The 18588-nt window shown below is 33.1% G+C and overlaps 1 protein-coding gene across 1 annotated transcript in view; it reads right to left on the bottom strand.

The window, feature by feature from the left end:
* Nucleotides 1–18588, bottom strand: part of LOC111155452 (peroxidasin like) — a 446194-nt gene that overhangs the window by 75536 nt on the left and 352070 nt on the right. The window contains exons 13-16 of the mRNA XM_022515616.1: nucleotides 14816–14928; nucleotides 12330–12486; nucleotides 3189–3297; nucleotides 1293–1450 (exon numbers count right to left, since the gene is read on the bottom strand). Of these exons, the coding sequence (XP_022371324.1) occupies nucleotides 1293–1450; nucleotides 3189–3297; nucleotides 12330–12486; nucleotides 14816–14928 (537 nt within the window). The remainder of the gene's footprint in view (nucleotides 1–1292; nucleotides 1451–3188; nucleotides 3298–12329; nucleotides 12487–14815; nucleotides 14929–18588) is intronic.

Raw genomic sequence — 18588 nt, 5'->3', positions numbered from 1 at the left:
AAATTGCAGCATAATCCTAAATCTGCAAAGACTATTCACTAAATCCTATTTGCTAAGAGTTATTATCCCTACTTAATCATCAGAAACTGGCTAATGATACCAGGACCATTTGTCCTTTTGCTGTGTAAGCTGGTCTCTGGCTGGACCCTGAGATATCTTAATCTTGGATAGATGCAATAATCTTCCTGTATATAAAGACATGGATCCTGGGTTCACTTTTAGGACAAACTGATCCTGGAGGGGGGGGTCTTTAACTTTACAAATAATAAAAGAAAGATAGAACAACATAATGCTTTTTTTCTTGAGAAAATTTTGTTAAAATTCTTTAATATTTTAGATCCGAATATATACTCAGTTTGGTAATGATCATCACAAACAATGGATGCATATTTTAGCAAACTTAAATTTCTGTAGGTATTGATTGCTTATTCTTTAGTTATGAATTTAGACTGTTAATCTTGAAAATTCCAAGACTTGGAATTAAACAGCCAGAACTTTGATTCAAATGCTAATATGGACTAAATGAAAATTTCACTTGGATGTTTTAGTTAAGGAAACTCTGAAACCCAAGACACAATGGATCAATGGGAGCTATTAAATAGAGCTTTTTAAATATAGGGCACCTAAGGGGTGAGACAAGCACAGAAAGGCACTTGTGCACAGCATCTTGGTTTATTTTCTGAAGGGGAGTAAAGAAACCTCTAGAAGTTGCCGTTGTGCTCACAGAACAAATAGTGTATAGCAAAGGATCACATTTTTACTTCACTTTAAAAAGAAAGACTTAGAAAATCAGAAAGATTTCTACATCACTCTCATTTGACATTTACTAAATAAAGGTCTGGTTTTAGAAAAAAAAATGCAAGAGAACTTTAGTACAGCAACAACAAAAAAGATTGGGAAGGAAAGATAGATATGTTACAGAGAAAGGAATTCAAATAAATTCACTGAATGATTTAGGTGATTCCAGTAACAAGGAGAGGACCATTACCCTGGGAATAAAGCCTTTTTCACAGGAAGGAGTAATATCTTTCAGATTCCAAAAGTAAGTTCACCTAAAATGGGCTCCCTAGATTTACTAGACATATATAGCTGATAGAAGTTGACAGGTTTGAATATCCATTTATCATCTTTTCTTTTGAATTACAGTTCTTACAGGAAATATCTGCATTCATTTGGCAAAGTGGTAAATTAATGTCTACCTCACATGGTGTTTTGAAGATTAAAAACTGAGGGTTTTGGTCAGTTTTGCAAATGACCATAAGCTAAAAACAAAATGCCTCCCAGAAGCTGACCTCTGCCCTCCAAATCAACAGTGAGCCCTTGCTTCACATGTTCCTGGATCAGCAGAAGTGTGTGCTCAAAAATCTCCCCAGCTCTTGCTGTCTCCACAGTAAATGGGTCATGCGGATAACGAAACTGAGCCAGCAGATCACCAGGGGTGCGAGGTTTTCTGCAAATGACAAAAGACGTTACTGTTCATAAGGCAAAACTGCAGAATCCATGAATCTCACTGTGCATTTAAGAATATAGTTCCCAAACTCAAGAAAAAGAAAAGCTTCACCACCAGAAAATAAGCTTCACAGGGGGAACAGAGAGCTCTTTTCCTATTTTGTTAATGAGTGAATCCCAAATGCCATTGACAGTGCTGAACTCAAAAGATCTATTTTTAATGAATCAATGATTTAAGGAACATTTTTTCTTTTTGTAAAAAGCAACATCTATGGTGAAAGTTATAAACTTGGTGTCCACACGTATGTCCTAGGGGGCTCAGTAAACCCTCTGAAACAGTGTGCAATCACTCAGTTTCTGGGTGTTGGTACTCTCTATCTTCTCTTTCCTCAAATGTAACCGCCTGGAAATTCCTGCTTACATTTAAAACCCTGCACAACTATTGCTGTCCCCATGAATCTTCCTGGTAAGTCTGACAAGTTACCACCTTCTAAATTACTTCTGTATGCTCATACACATCTCTTACATACACAACAAGATATACTTAAATTGTTGACATATTGTCTCTTCTACTATAGAAGGACTCTGTCAGGGATGAGATGGTGGTGCCTTATTCATTTTTATATTCCATGTACCGAACCTACCAACCAGCACCCAGTAGTGGTTTATATGCATTGAAGAATTGAACTAAATAAGTGAAAAGATTATTAGTCACTAAGAATGTGAAATCATTTTAGATATTTTGGTCAGCTAAAGCATGTCTGGTCCTCTACATCTGAAATCATAACTTTAGATCATAGAACCATAGTAACAATATTAATAGCTCACTTAGAGTAAGCCCTTTCTATATGTCAAACACTGCTGAGACACTTTATCTGTATTATTTAATCTTCCAAGCAAGTATGTCCATGAAATAGATTCTGTCGTTATCCCCATTTTATAGGCAAGAAGTGTGAGGTACTAAGATGCTTAGTTACTTGCTCAAGGTCACCCAGATAGGAAGTGATGTAGTGAGGAATCACAATAAGAATATAAATAAGGTGTATGGCTCCAGAACACAAGTCCATGATCAGCAAGCCATGCTGTTTGTGGGTATGCAGGGAACAGAGCTATAGTTGATTATGGCATTATAAGGTATTCCTTTAGACCAACAGCTGCAAAGGCTGGGCATGTACTTTATTTGACTTTGAAGACAACACTCATGTTTTCTAATACATCAGATGATGCAAAGCATCCCACGTACCTCCATCAGAACTGATGGGGACTTTATAGAACCTGAAGGCTTCGCTACCCTAAATATGTTCTGATTCAAATTAAAATAACCAAAATACTACATATCCTAAACAAAACTTTCACCTGTGAGCTATCAGTTTATGACCAGATGTGATCAAATTGATGAACACTTTCAATTCCTGGAGTGCCAGGAGCACTGGGTCTGGCCCTGGTGGACCCTGACCTAACAGAACCCATTACCTGATACCTATCATGGGACAACATAGAGTGAATCTGCAATGAGGTTTTATGCCATTTAGATTCTATGGGGAACAAGTTTAATTTTCTCTGAGACTGAGCTGGCAGTGGTGGAGAGCCCAGAGGGTGATAACCCACACACAGACTGAAGAAAACACCCGCTTTTGGCAATCTTATGCACGATGCATGCTGTGATTTATGGAGATTATAAAAACCAAGTAGGACTGAAGTGAAAACAATTTTGTAATCAAAATAAAATAAATTCTTACTGTGAAAACAAATGTCTTCGTGTGGAGTTAATTGCACTGTCAACCCTCTGTACAGCATCAAGAATGGATGATTCAACAAAGTCATCGCCAGCTTGTCTACCCTGTATTGCTTTGAAAATCAATTCCATGATTAAAAGTATCAAACAAACCTTGAAGTTAGGAATGATCTCATATAAATGGCATTACAGAAACTTTCAAGACAATAAAAATGCTATACAGTGTCCACATGATACTGTCCATTGCAGAAGAGTAGGTAATTATCCTGAACCAAAGCTTCCAGCAACAGTAACAGCATTATTTAGGGAACTAAAGCATTCCAAAAATCTAGTAAAGCTATGTGAAATATTTCCTTTTTTACAACACTGATTCAAATGGGATTCAACTCTGTTAGTAATTTGTCATCTTCAGAAAGGTATGAAATGTCTATCTCTTCAGCCACCTTGCTTTAATGTTAAACATTAAATTGAAGTAAATATTATCACATCCCTATGGAGATTTCTTAAAGCAAGAATTGAACTTAGTAAGATTTCAGTGAAAAATAATTCATGTTGTTTCTATAGCTCTTCAGTGTGTGAGAATTCTATCAAGTTGAATATTATAGACAAAGAAAGCTTTGTGGAGTTGATAATTTTCAACATATTAAATCTTCTCCAGGTAATGGTATAAGAAATTTAAGGTAAAGGAAGAAAATGTTATTAAAAATGATCATGGGCATTAAAGACCCATATAAGAAAAATAATTAAGCATATCCATATTATTTGATTCATTTTTTGATAATACTTAAAGAATTTATGGTAATACTTCCTTAGCACTGTTGAATATTGAACACAAGAGTAAGTATAGCCCCAAAAACTGAATCTGAAAATAATGTCAAAAAGGAGATACAAAAAAAATGAAAACTTTAAATAAAAATAGGAAGGTGTGTGGATTGCATATTGTCACTTATATAACATATTATATAGTACAATATAATATTGAAATATTACATATGTGCATTTATATGTATATAAGTATATATAAAATATATAACATATATATATATATATATATATATATATATATATGCTCATGTATTTTGCAATAGATGAATGCAAATAGCATTCCACATCTGGTTGTTACAAAAAAAATTCCTTTATATTATGATAATGTATACATACTAGATTGTTAATTGTTCTAAAAGATCACCAACATAAAAAATTTTAAGAAAAAGTAGCAGTGATGCAGATATTATAAGAAAACCAGTAAAATCAAGGTCTCTGCTCAAAGACATTCTTGATAAACTAGATTACAGGCAGTAATTATGAGTTAGAGGCTATACTGTCAGTTCAATTCAGTCTTTATCATGACCACAATATTAAAGCTCCATAGGTCAGTTTTACATTTTATAATTCAAAAATAACATTGTATTAACTATACATTAGCTAAAGATACTTGAAAGAAAGCAAAGATAAATTGATTAATTTGATTAAATGAAATTGATAATTTCTATTCAAGGAAAGACATAAGTAAAAAAGGTAAAGAGGTCATAGATAAATAACGTAATAGGTAACATGTTTGTAATTTCTATATTTCTAAATAGAAATAATATTCTATTTCATTCAAGGAATTCCTGTAATGCACCAAGAAAAAATATATACATGCACGTTATAAAAGAAGAAACCCCGAAAGTTATTAAGTATATGAAAGATGTTGGAAACCACTTAAAACCTCAAAAATAAAATTTAAAATATCAATAAACTTCTATTTTATGCTTATTCTGGCAAAATAAAAAAACTGATTACTGCCAAGTTTTGGGAGGGGTGACTGGACACAGGCAGGCTTGTGAGAATGTAGAACTGATGCTCTTATTTCCAAGATTTTGTTTAGGGTTAGATATATTTTTTTATTTCGTTTTTACTTAATAAAATGACATGTGGACCCCCTCTCACCCAGCAATTTGATTCCTACAGATATATCTAGAGAAATTCTGATACAAATCCATAAAGGATAAAAAAATGAGAATGTTCATTGCAATTTTGTATGAAAGGAATTAGGGAAAATTGTCAGCAATGGAAGTGTGGGTGAGAAAAAAATGTGGTGGATTTACAGTATGAAATATCATGCAGCAGTAAGAATTGGTGGGACGACACGTGCATGGATACTAAAAAAAGAGTACTTAATGTAAAAATTAGAAAGCTGAAAGAGAATAAAAGGATTTAATTAAATCATTTTAATAAAAATATTTATGTATATGAATATTAATATTTATAAATATAATAAATGCATTATAGCTGTTACATGACATAATGAGCATGATGCGAGTGGAGTATTGGCTTATAAGGAGATGGATTAATTAGAAAATCAATTAAGCAATCAATATAATTGCAATAACTATGAGAATACCTAGTATTTTCAATATACCTAACATGATATGCCTTGTGATAGTTCAAATCAAGTCAGTAAGAATGAGCCTACTGAATTTGTTACTTTTACTTGGAAATAAAGGAACTGAGATCAATCCAATCAATCTGTGCTGGCCTATAGATGTTAGCCTTTTCTCTATTGTTTCCCTTTTAGTCCTTCACTTGTGAACCTCAAGTGTAGAGAGTGGCATCAATGATGTGTTCTTATTCATGACAATTACTGTCATTGGACCTCTGCAACTGTGTGAATAAAATACAATCAGGGGTCTATCAAAGCTTGCATGTAGGACTGAGTTATCACATAGCTGACAATACCAGCCAAAACTCAAAAGGCTGTTCACTGTGGCAGACAGAATTTGGAAGGGATATTTAAATTTTGGGAAAGCATCAATTAACATGTTCATCTGAATTTTATTTGTTTGATAATTTTGCTTTTATTCTGTTCATAAAATAGTTTTGCTATTACGGTTGTATAAAATTTACAAGCATAAGTCTTTTCACAACACCTATTCTTCATCTTCCAACTCATTCATAGAGTGGAAATAATAAGACTTCTTCAACATACAGTTGAGCCAAACATATAGTTGGGCCAAATATTTTTTTTAAATAAAAAATATCTTTTTTAAATAAAAATATCTTTTTTAAATAAAAAAGACATGTAAAGTTCTTTGAAAACGACATGTCACAATGCAAATATAAGTTGCCTTTCAGTGATTGTTATGTTCTAATCCCATAAATAATCCATATCTTCACAAAATTATTGATTGCTACTGTGTTGTCATTTGTTCAGTTTGACCTGCTTTTTCTCTTTATTAATAATAAACCAACAAGTGTGGAGATGTGAAAAGGAAAGAAAAATAACAAGAAAGGTGGCAGAACATGTAAACATTGTTTGAAATAATTAAATTTTGATGTGCACAAATAGAAAACCATAAAGTTGTTTGTTCACAGATTATTAAAAGTATATTAAATATGTAATATGTTCACACAGAAAATATTTGTGGTAACAAGAACTCTTTCTCACTTATGTCATTTCAATTATGAATTTTTTAAGGTTTCATAGTTTTATGATAAAATAAAACTAACCTTTTTATTATTCATTCGGTCTCAGTATTGTTTTAGTTATTGTGGTACAAATTGCAAAAAGATTTCCATAAATGTTTCCAGAAGAGCACTGTATTATGCAAAGCGAATTCAGTTTATTGGGGCACATTTAGAATCAAACAACACTGTTAATATTTTATTTGTCTTAAAAACTACCTCAATTAATGTTGTAGGGATAGAATGATCAGAAAACTCTGAGTATATTCTCCATTTTTTTATGCAAAATCTTGTAGAGAAGGAGGAAGAACTAGATCATTTTCTTTTCTTAAATCTTGGGGTTAAAAAAGGAGAAAAAGCCTCAGTGGGGTTATGAAATTAAGCATGTTTAAAGTTCCTGGTGAACATCTCCTTTCAGTTCTGTCCATGTATCTATGAGACTCTATCACCTCCAAGGCAGATAAAGTCAAAAGATAAATTTGAGTCCTTTCAGGAAGGGGGCCCTTAGGTGTAATGGCCCACCAACTCCTGTGTGCCCACTCTGTTGGAGCACAGCCTAGATCGGAGAGAATAGGAGTCAGGGAGGAACGGGGTGGAGCCTGAGGAGGGGCATCGAAGCAGAACATCTGCACCCCCGCCCTCACTCTCACAAAATACCTAGACCTCAATAAAAGCAGAGTTTCTTTCACAACTGAGTATTCTTTACCTCCCCCTCCCTCCTGAAGAAAAGTGGCCAGATAATGTAACTATCATTAATCAAATAAGACTTCCCACATGAAATCTTCTGCTAAAGAGAACAGCGGACCAACCACTGAGCCTGGAGAGGGCTCTCCTAGGAAGCCAGACACTCTCACAGCATACAAATGGATATGAACGACTGCCTTTGTGAAATAATTTTCTTTGAACAGCAACAACTCTGCCTTATTCATCATTTTGCATCATTGAATATGTAAATGGGTTCACTGTCTTGCAAGCTCCACCGTTTTTTTTCCAGAGACAGAAAAGGAAAGACACTACTTTTTTTTGGTCTTAATAATTGAGATGAGCCTTTTATTTTGATTATTCTCTTCCCTTATAATTTCATGACTATCCAAACACAACTCTACTAAAAATCTCTTCTTAAAATTTAATGCTACTTTTTTTTTGAAACATGTGGTTTAGCTCAGGATAGACATATGTGTTCAATATAGATTTTATGTATAAATGGATTGGAAATATATCAAATATGGTTAAAGGTATTACAGACATATGTATATGTATATTAGGTATATGTTGTTATTTATAAAATATTCCACCATTCATTGTATTATTAAAGTTTGCCAAGGTAAACAAGATTATCACGTAACTATTAATTATTATGTAAATTAATTCATGTCATATTCAAAGTAAATAAACAAATATAGTTAAATAGCAATTAAAAATGATTTAGTATCAATTTCATTTCATTGATATATTTGAGTAAACAATTAAAATTTTCTGATACTTCATAGTTATTTCATTGTATAACAACTGCAGTGGTTTTGAAACAGATGTTTGATCTAGACAATAACAACTGGATTAGAATGTAAAAAAATCAGTGAGTTATTCATTCAGAATTTCAAAAAAATAACTAGATCCCAAAAGCATCAAGTAAGTTAATTGATAAAAAACACTTGGAACAAGTGGTAAATGCCCAATAAATGTTAACTTTTTCTTAGTAGTGATATTAGTATCAGTTTAATACAGGTTATTTACTTAACATAATAGAAAAGGTCTCATTAACTTAAAACCAACTAATGTAGCCTTAATTCTCATTTATAATTTATCAGGTTGAGAATATAGTCAAAGTAGAGAATACTCTAAGTAGAAATATCATTTAGAAAGTTATTGCAGAATGACCAAAGATTGAACTATGAAAGAGGAGGTTATATGGAGAAATGGAAAAGAAGCAATATTTGAAGGAAAAACTGGTGAGATGTGGCAGTTAGTGTAAAGAAGGAAGAGGGAGCGGAAAAAAAAATCAGAAAACTTTCTGGCTTCCTCCTTACAGAACATGGTCTGTATTAAAGGACTGTCAGGAAGTTATAAGGTCTTGAGGTGAAAATGAGGAGTTCAATTTGGCATACATTCAAGATCAGTTTTTAATCTATGGAATTGGAAGACCTGTGGGTTATCCAAAATGAAATTCAACATACCATTAGATACTCAACTCTGAATTTCAAAGAAGACAACATTGTTTGGATTTATTTTTTATATCATTACAAACAGTATTTACGTGGTATTTGTGCTCCAAAACTCTCATTGAATCCATGCTGTGTCACTATTTCACTTTTAGCCAGTCCACATATTATTCCAATGTCTCATTGGTAAACATTCTGTCATGTAGACAGGCTCTAAACTTCTTCCTGAGTATTGTTGCGCATTTGAATGCTATTGTAGAAACAGAATTTCTATGCCAAGAAGGACTCTTGAGTGTCCAGTTCCACATTTTTTAAGAAACAAGAAAATTAATTCCAGTTATAGGTGAGGTATCCAAAGTGGCTGAGATCAATAAAGGTAAGTTTCTTGATTTAACCCAGGATTTTTCCCACTATCTCACACTGTTCATATTCAATGTAAATGTCTTGTGTCCTCAGACTGAACCATTTTCACAAGCAAGAAATTAATCGTAAGAATATACTGTGAATTATGAACTTGACAGTACTTAACAATACATCAATATATGTAGGAGGTATTAAAATAAATTATGTTTTGAATAAAAATTGTGAGTTTGGGGGTATCTAACATAATATGTGTAACTTTCATATGCCAAATATCATCCAGAGAAATAGGTATGCTGATGTAATATTTCTCAACACAAAATATTTTGAGGACACCCTCAAAGGATAGGTTCCCAGTAAACACCGCATCAGCCTTAAAGGTTTGTAAAAATTTACTAAAACTATTAAAAATCTATTACATCCATGAAGAAAAAAAGTCCTTAAAAAAATCACAATTTGTGGGAACCCTTTTTACTTTTGCTATTATAAATGACTTACTTTGAGCATCACTCATTCAAATGCATGATATATATATATGTATATATCCCAGATTTTCCTTAAATTGTCATTGTATATTTTTGTTCTTTTAGATGACTTTGTGCAGTTGTATTCCCAGTACAGAATAGCAACTCACAAGGCATGATACTCTTTGTATCAATTCTAACACAATGAGCAGAGTTACAACATTCCATCACTGCTTAATTAGGGCATTAAGATTGGAAAATCCTCCTATAATGCATGGTCTTTTCCTTTTAATTAGGATAACTGGTGAATGAAAGTGTCTAAGTCATAAAATGTTCCATAAGTGATACTTTATATTGACACATCTCCTCCTATTCTGCAATTTGGGTTGTGTAAACACACATACATACACACACACTTAAATCTTAAATGTATTCAAAATTTTAAAATTTATATCTTCATATTTTTACTTCTCTTTATAAAAATATTTCTAATGTTGGGGTGGCTGGGTGGCTCAGTCGTTAAGCATCTGCCTTAGGCTCAGGTCCTGATCCCAGGGTTCTGGGATCGAGCACCACATCGGGGCTCCCTGCTCAGCAGGAAGCCTGCTCCTCCCTCTCCCACTCCCTCTGCTTCTGTTCCCTCTCTCGCTGTGTCTCTCTCTGTCAAATAAATAGATAAAACCTTTAAAAAATATTTCTAATGTCATAAAATGTATTTGGTACAAATATAAATTAATTTCTCCTTATATTGCTATAAAAATGTCTCAAGAGCAAAAAACATAATTTTCTTCTTGACTGAATAACTTCTTCTTTTGTACTACTCTATCTCTATAGCCTGACTTTCTGCTCTCTATACAATAGAGGAGAATATTGGTAAATGCTACTTATCAGTGTTTTAAAATCTGGTAAATAGAGTGACTGATACATTTTAATCTTAATGTTTTACTTTTAATGTGTGTATATAAAATGGATTGTTAAATTTCAATCTACCACAATGAAATTCTTATGTTGGAGGTTCTAAAATGTTGACCACTGTAATTATAGTTTGTGTGTATGTGGCAGAACAAAACAGAGACAAATGGAGAGAATAAGAGGCAGAGAATATTTGTTTGTTTGTGTATGTGTTTGTTTAGTAGTAAATATTTCTAGCATCTCTTGAACCTAAAAGATAGTATTTTAAATTTTATAATAAGTTTTTTCCAAAATGCTCAAGAATATTTTTTCATTGATCTCATAAATAGTTAAGCAGTAGAAAAGGAGCTCTATAAATTTATAAAAAGAAACACAACTATTATAGATTCTAAATCGGGAAAAACATGAACTTATAACAGATACCAAATAAGGCTAAGATTTTGTAACTTTAAGAAATTTTATGTGATAAAGAATTTCTGACCCTGCTAGAATAAATATTCGCTAGTTACTAGATACATTGTTATAATTTTAAGGCTAATATTCTACAGAGAATACTTTTTACTATACAGTATAATAAATATGTAAAGATGGCTGCACCGTTAATGAAAATATATACTTTATATAAAATACCCAAACAAATGGGTATTTGGAAGTTTGATTTCTCAGGAGAATTTTCAGGTATAAGAATATGAAACTATTGTACTACATGAAGGGAAGGCAATGACATCTTTAAGGATGTGACTTAATTAAATAAATCTATTTTTATCCAAGCCTGTATTTATAATGAGAAGAGTTACTCAATAGTTTTAGAGACCAGTAAGAGCTGGAAAAACTAAAAGGAAAGAAATAAATCTGTACAACCCTATTTATGAAATCTGCCCATTTCTAAGGAAACCAAAAAGCAGGCAAAGCCCAAAATAGTACTCCATATGCTTGTAGCTGAACTCATTTACTTGAACTGCTGATTGTCAGTAAGGCAGAAGCTCCTAAACCCAACCACAGAAAAAGCAACCCTGATGTCAATTCACATGTCCCCACATGCTGTGCTTTTCTTGAATTCTTTCCCCACGTGGAGAACATGCCAGTCCATCATCAGAGCCAGTCCCCATTCCCATATCCACAGCTGAGGTTTCCATTCGAATCTGCCCACAAATAGACTCTCTCACTTCCAATACAAACTGATTGATTGAAGGGAAAAAAAAAAAAAAGCATTTTATTTTTTGTAAAACTATGACAATTTTTTAAAGCAGTCACCATTTATGAACAAGTAGCAGAGGGCTACAACTAAATGATGGATCACAAAATGTAAACAATGCCAAATACGCTGACCAATTATAAATGTTCCAAAATATTGAGATATTTATTCTTATAGTGGCAAATCTTACCTAGAAGTTTGATTGATTGATTGATTTTTAATTTTACTGTAGAACCAAATATACCATGTCAGAGTAACTCACACATGTTAAATTCCACTTATCCTTAAATCTCTGACTCCACTTTATTCAGCTATGAATGTATCTTACATTCTATAATTTTTATTTCCTAAGAAAACGTGATATACATTTGTGAATCCTTCCTATTTTTTTCACTTTTGGCATTGATAGTTTTGGTGTTTGATACCTTTCAATACAGTTTACATTTAAAACTTAGATTTAAAAATTTTAAATAACATTGATTTAATATCAATAAATTTGACTAGAAAAAAACATGTAAGGAAACTTGGGTAGTGAGACAAATCAGTTAGGATGAGAAGTAGAAGCTGTCAAAGATATTTATCTAGGTCGCATCAGGAGCCACACTTACCTACAACTGTGAGAAACATACTGGTCACAACAAAGCCAAATGAATTCCGAGCTACACATTCATATCTTCCTTGGTCAGCTTGCCCTGCGTCATAGATGGTTAGCATGCCTTCACCACTGACATGGAATTTACCACTCTCAGTAATCTGAACACCTGCCTAGGGAGGGAAAATAATTGTCACAGGAGGGAAATATGATTCCTTAAAAAATAACATCTTACATTTTGTTTGATATAGTTTGATTTGTTCAACAAATATATACTGACCACCTACTGTGTCAAGCATTAGAAAAGATATTTTATGAATCTAAGTAAGAGAAGAAAAGAGAGAGAAAGTGCTTATTAGGAAGTATAGTTTAGCTTTCTCTCTTAATTAAAACAAATATGATACTCAAAATTCAATTATGTAATTATTTAATATTATGATCGTTTTAAAATCATCATTTCAATGAATGAATACATAGGTTATTCATATTTTTCTTCTAGAAAAGGGTTCTGACAATAATAAAAATAAAATTTGAAAAGAAGGAAAATTTTCACAAATCTACCAACTAAAAGCATCAAAATACTTTCATATTTCTGATTCTTCTTCTATTTCTATATATGTACTCATAAGTTTTATGTACCTGCAAAAATTTATATATCAGTGTTTCTCAATTAAAATTATACTTAAGATGGTAGGATGACTACATTTCATATGAAATATTATTAAATGTATTCAGTTGTAATTAGTATGGATTCATGTACTTTTCATTATTATGCTATTAATTTTTAAAAAGGAAAAGAAATTCGCTTTCCAGGACTGCGTTTGAATGGAGTAGGGGTAGAGATGCGTTTCTCTTTTCCCTTCCCAAGAGACTCACAGGACACTGAAGATGGGCTGCTATTTCAAAAGAACTCATACCCCAGTGATGACTAGTAAGCCAGAATGTAACCAGAAAGGTTCAGAGTGGGGGGAAAAAAAAAATGTTTCATAGGTCTTCAGATTCTCACAGTTTTCTCTTGCCATTACTAGAAAATAAGTCCAAAGTGATGGATGGCTGGTAACTCAGGGGAGGAGATGAGATGGACTATCAGGACCTACCAGATGGAGGGCAGATGAAAAAAGACCAGACATACAGAAGACTAAGAAGTGATCAGGTGCACAAGCTTCTTTGCAAAAGCACTCCCTTCCTACATGCTCTCCTTATATACTATCAGAACTCTTAGGCTAACCTTACAGTTCTATAGGTTTTGCTTAGGGTCTCTGAGCTATCAGTTAGCTTTCCAATAAATTCCTTATCTGCTTATTTTAGGAGTACCCTAATTCACACCATTTTAGCCTTGTGAATAGAAGAGGATTATTATAAAGATTAAATGTGCTAGCATACACAAAATGTCTGGCATATAGTCAGCCCTCAATTAATTCATTTGGAATTAAAAGCTACCTTTTAGGAATTAGGCTGAGCTATTTTCCTGATATAATTATATGATACAGCATTTAGTATGTCAAATAAGGCTCTAGAGACTGACAAAAATGTATATTTTTCACAATGCCTATTTTTTAGTAAGATATATTTGAATTATATTACACTCAAAAGAAATTATAAAAACTATTCAGACTATTTGAGAGTACCTGAGCCTAAAAGTTCAACTTTGAGACCATTAAATTTACTTTTTTATAAAGAACTCCACATGATGCTCAGCTATACCACAAGAGAAATGAGCCACCAAAACTAAGTCCTTGTTGCTGTATGGCAACAACAAAAATAAACAAGTATTTTTGGAAAATAGCTTTGCAAATTTTCATAGTGAAAACTTTACTTTTTTTGAAATTTTCTATAAAAACTGTCATTCTGATGTATGCCATTTCTGGTTAGCACTCTGCACTCTGATGTACTCCATTTCATTTATTTTTTAAGAACATCAGACTCTGAGACCAATCATTGCAATTTGATTAAAAAAAAAACTTAAAGTGAAAGAAGCAATTGTGTTGGAAGAATATAGCTCAAAGAACCAAAGAAATAAAATAGATAAATAAAAAGCTATTATTTCCTTAAAGTCACTTAACTTTGAACCTACAGAAGGACTTTCATCTTACTTTGTTTTGAAAACAAGTTTTCATTCTTGTTACAGCTAATGCCCTACTTTTAATCCACTTCCGAGTTATTAATTCAAAATTGTTTCCTGCTAGCCACTAAAACTCTTAAATTTATGTAAGACAAAAGCAATTTTTCCTTAGAAGAATTTAGTTATGTTTATGAAGCTTTCATCATCAAGCAAATAAGAAAGGATAAATTTATCAAAGCCCTGGGCCAAAATCAGATGTAGTTACTTAAAAAATGAACAAAAAAGAAGCAGGAAATAAACTTGTTTCAGTGTAAAAAATATTATTTGCTAACAAAAATCACAACAATAATAAATCAATGTGAGAATCATTACCTCTTTTCACTGGGTCAATACACTTGTCAGTGTTTTTACTATTACTGCACTTTTAGTTGAGATGTTACCTTGTTCCAGGTAATTATGGGCTGTGGTTCTCCTTGAGCATGACATGAAATGTTTATATTCTTGCCAACCTCTACACTTATATCCTGAGGTAGTTGAGTAAACACTGGGAGAGCTGTGGAAACAAATCAAAATGACATCATGTCAATACTATTTTTGTCAACACATGCTATCTAAGTCAAAAGGTATAAATCTAGATATGATATTGGTTAGCCACACTAGTGTTTTAAAAAGCAATTACTTGGACATCAGAGTGAGTAATAAATATCAAAGCCAGGGTAATGATTATTAGGATAAAGATAAGAACAGGAAAAAAGGAAGAAAAATATACAAAGCCTTTAACCATAATACTTTAACCCTAACCTTTAACCTTAAATATGTGTAATATTTCTTTCTTCAGCTGAGTAGCAGGTATAAGGATTTTTAGTACTCTTTTTCAATATCTTTTCATAGGTCTGAAAAAAAGATATATGGTAACAACAGAAGTTTATTGCTGGCTAAAATAAAGAGATTCAATCTTACTTTATTTCCTCAAAAAGCAAACTATTGTGACATAACTAATATGTAATAGATCATTGGAATAACCCTATAACTATTAAGGAAATGAAATTAATAACATTTTTTAAATCCCCAAACATACATTTTTAGGAAAGAATTAAAATCTTTCTACTAGAAGATTCTATTCAACATATAATCTCTTCTAGAAACTAAGAGGAGGACATGTTTCCTGACTTTTTAGGAGGCTTACCTTAATATCAAAACCAGATAATGATAGTACCAAAACAAAAAAGAAAAAAAAAACCTTATAGACCAGTATTTCTCATTAATATAGACACAAAAATCATCCATAAGGTATTGACAAATAGAATTCACAATATAAAAATGTTTATACACCATGTCCAAAGAGTTTATGGCAGGGATGCAAGACTGGTTCAGTATTTGAAAATCAATCAATGGAATCTATTATACAAACAAATAAAGAAGAAAACCCTCATAATTTCAATTAGTGCAAAAAGTATTTGACTAAATTTTAAACATATATGATTAAATAAAAACTCTCAGAAAAAATAGTAAAAGAGAGCTTACATAACTTAAAAATGAACATAGGTGGGAAGATGGTGGAGGAGTAGGGGACCCTAGTTCTGTCTGGTTCCTGAAATTCAGCTAGATAGCCATCAAATCATTCTGAAATCCTGTGAACTCAACAAAATATCTAAGAAAAGAATAGCTGCAATTCTACAAATAGAAAAATGACTACTTTTTGTGAGGTAGGAGATGTAGAGAAGTGAATCCAAGGTGATATATTAGAAGGTAAACCCTGGGGTAGGGAGCCAGGTACCAGAAAGTAATACAAGCAGCAGAGTGCAAAATTGGAACTTTTAGAAGTCTGCTTTGGTGGGGGACATCTATGCCTGAAATGTGCTCAGGTAGTGTGAAATAGCTCAAGCAGGATGGAATCTTAGGTGGGACAGTGTGGTCTCAGGAACCCCAGGGTCACAGAAAGAAGGGAGGTGCCTGAGTGCAGCAGTGTTCCCAAGCATTGGAGAAGGGAAGACAGCTGCAAACAGGGAGTTCGGGAGTGGGCTTACTATTTGGTGTTGCCATAAACCACGAATCACTGTACAGTTTGGTGACTGCTCTCCATCACAGGCCAAGTAAGAGGCAGAACTGTGACAAGACACCCCCTCCCTCCTCTGTAAAGTTTGGAGACTCAAAACAGAATCTTGTGCCTGAGATAAAACACTCCATCAACAGCTAGATGAACACAGAATGTGGATGGAAACTAGGGAAACAAGAGTGATTAATTTTCTGTGAAGGCTCACTGAAGAGTGGGGAGCATGAACTTTCAACTCTGGGGATGGAGATAGGGGCACTGCTGATTTCATTTTCATTTCAATCCCCCAAAGTGGTGCTGAAAGACTTCAGGGAACAAAAGCCACATAGAGGAATCTAGAGCCACTTATACTGAGCCCAGACCCCTGGCAAGGGAGGTGCAGTTTCACCCAGGTAAAGACCCCTGAGAATCAGAGCAACAGTGCCCCCCCCCCCCAAAAAAAACAGTAGGAACATCCAGCTAACACCAAGTGTTTTGATCATACAGAACGGCAAAACTCCAGAGCTGGGGAAAATAGTATACAGAATTCATGTTTTTTTCTCATGATTCTTTAGCCTTTCAGTTTTATTTTTTTTTCTTTTCAACTAATTTATCACCCTTTTTTAAAGATTTTTTTTTTAATTTTCATTTTTACATTTACATTATATATATATATAGATAGATAGATTTTTTTTTTTTCATTTTTAGCTTCCTTTCATTGTAGTCAATTTTATTTTGGTACATACATATATTTTTTTCTTTCTTTACAATTTTGGGATCTATTGTCTTCCTAGTTTATTGTTCTGTTCTGTTCATCTGTTTGATTTTATTCTCTCTCTCTCTCTTTTTTGATATCTGACCTATTTTGATTTGTTTAGGGTGTATTTTTCTAGGGTCTCTGTTGCTATTTTTGTATTTACTGTCTTGTTCATCTATTCTTCTATGAACAGAATGAAAAGACAGAAAAACTCACCCCTAAAAAGAGAACAAGAGGCAGTACTAACTGCCAGGGATGTAAACAATATGGATATAAGTAAGGGGTCAAAATTAGAATTCAGAAAAATGATATTAAGATACTAGCTGGGCTTTAAAAAAGAATAGAAGACACTAGAGAATCCTTTTCTGGAGGAATAAAAGAACTATAATCAGATCAAAATCAAAAAGTCTACTAATGAGATGAAATAAAAAATGAAGGCTCTAACTGCAAGGATAAATGAGGCTGAAGAGAGAGTAAGTGATATAGAAGACAAAATGATGGAGAATAAAGAAACTGAGAAAAAGAGAAATAAACAAATATTGGATCCTGAAGCAAGAATTTGAGAGAAAATTGATTCCATAAAGTGAAACAATATTAGAATAAATGGGGTCCTGGATGAAGAGGAAAGAGAGAGAGGGGACCTGAGGTATATTTGAGAAAATTATAAGTGAGAATTTCTCTAATCTGGGGAGCAGGTTAGATTCTCTAATCTGGGGAAACAGGCATTCAAATCCAGGAGGCACAGAGAACCTCCCTCAAAATAAAAAATAAGTCAACACCTTGACATGTAATAGTGAAGCTTGCAAGTTTCAGAGACAAAGAGAAAATCCTGAAAGCAGCTCAGGGAAAAGACCTCCTTGACCTACAAGGGTACAAATATAAGGCAGGTAGCAGACTTATCCACACAGACCTGGCAGGCCAGAAAGGATTGACATGATCTATTCAGGGTGCTAAAAAAGAAAAATACATAGCCAAGAATACTTTATCCATCAAGGCTGTCATTCAGAATAGAAGGAGAGGTAAAGAGCTTCCACGAAAAACAGAAACCAAAGAATTTGTGATCACTAAACAATCCTGCAAGAAATATTGAAGAAGATCCTTTAAATAAAGAGAGAGCCCAAAAGTAACATAGACCAGAAAGGAACAGAGATAATATACAGAAACAGACACTTTATAGGTAATACAGTGTCACTAAATTCATACCTTTTAGTAGTCACTCTGAATATAAATGGGCTAAATCCTACAATCAAAAGACACAGGATTTCTGATTGGATAAAAAAACAATACTCATTGATATGCTGTCTACAAGAGACTCATTTTAGACTCAAAGACACCACCAGATTGAAAGTGAGGGGGTAGAAAACATTTTAGCATGATGATGAATGTCAAAAGAAAGGTAGGTGGCAATCCTTATATCAGACAAA

This window comes from Enhydra lutris, unplaced genomic scaffold (genome assembly GCF_002288905.1).
Source record: "Enhydra lutris kenyoni isolate GAN:26980312 unplaced genomic scaffold, ASM228890v2 scaffoldscaffold41, whole genome shotgun sequence".
Lineage (NCBI taxonomy): Eukaryota > Metazoa > Chordata > Mammalia > Carnivora > Mustelidae > Enhydra > Enhydra lutris.
Note: the sequence above shows the minus strand (reverse complement) of the source record. Positions and strands in the feature narration are given on the sequence as shown.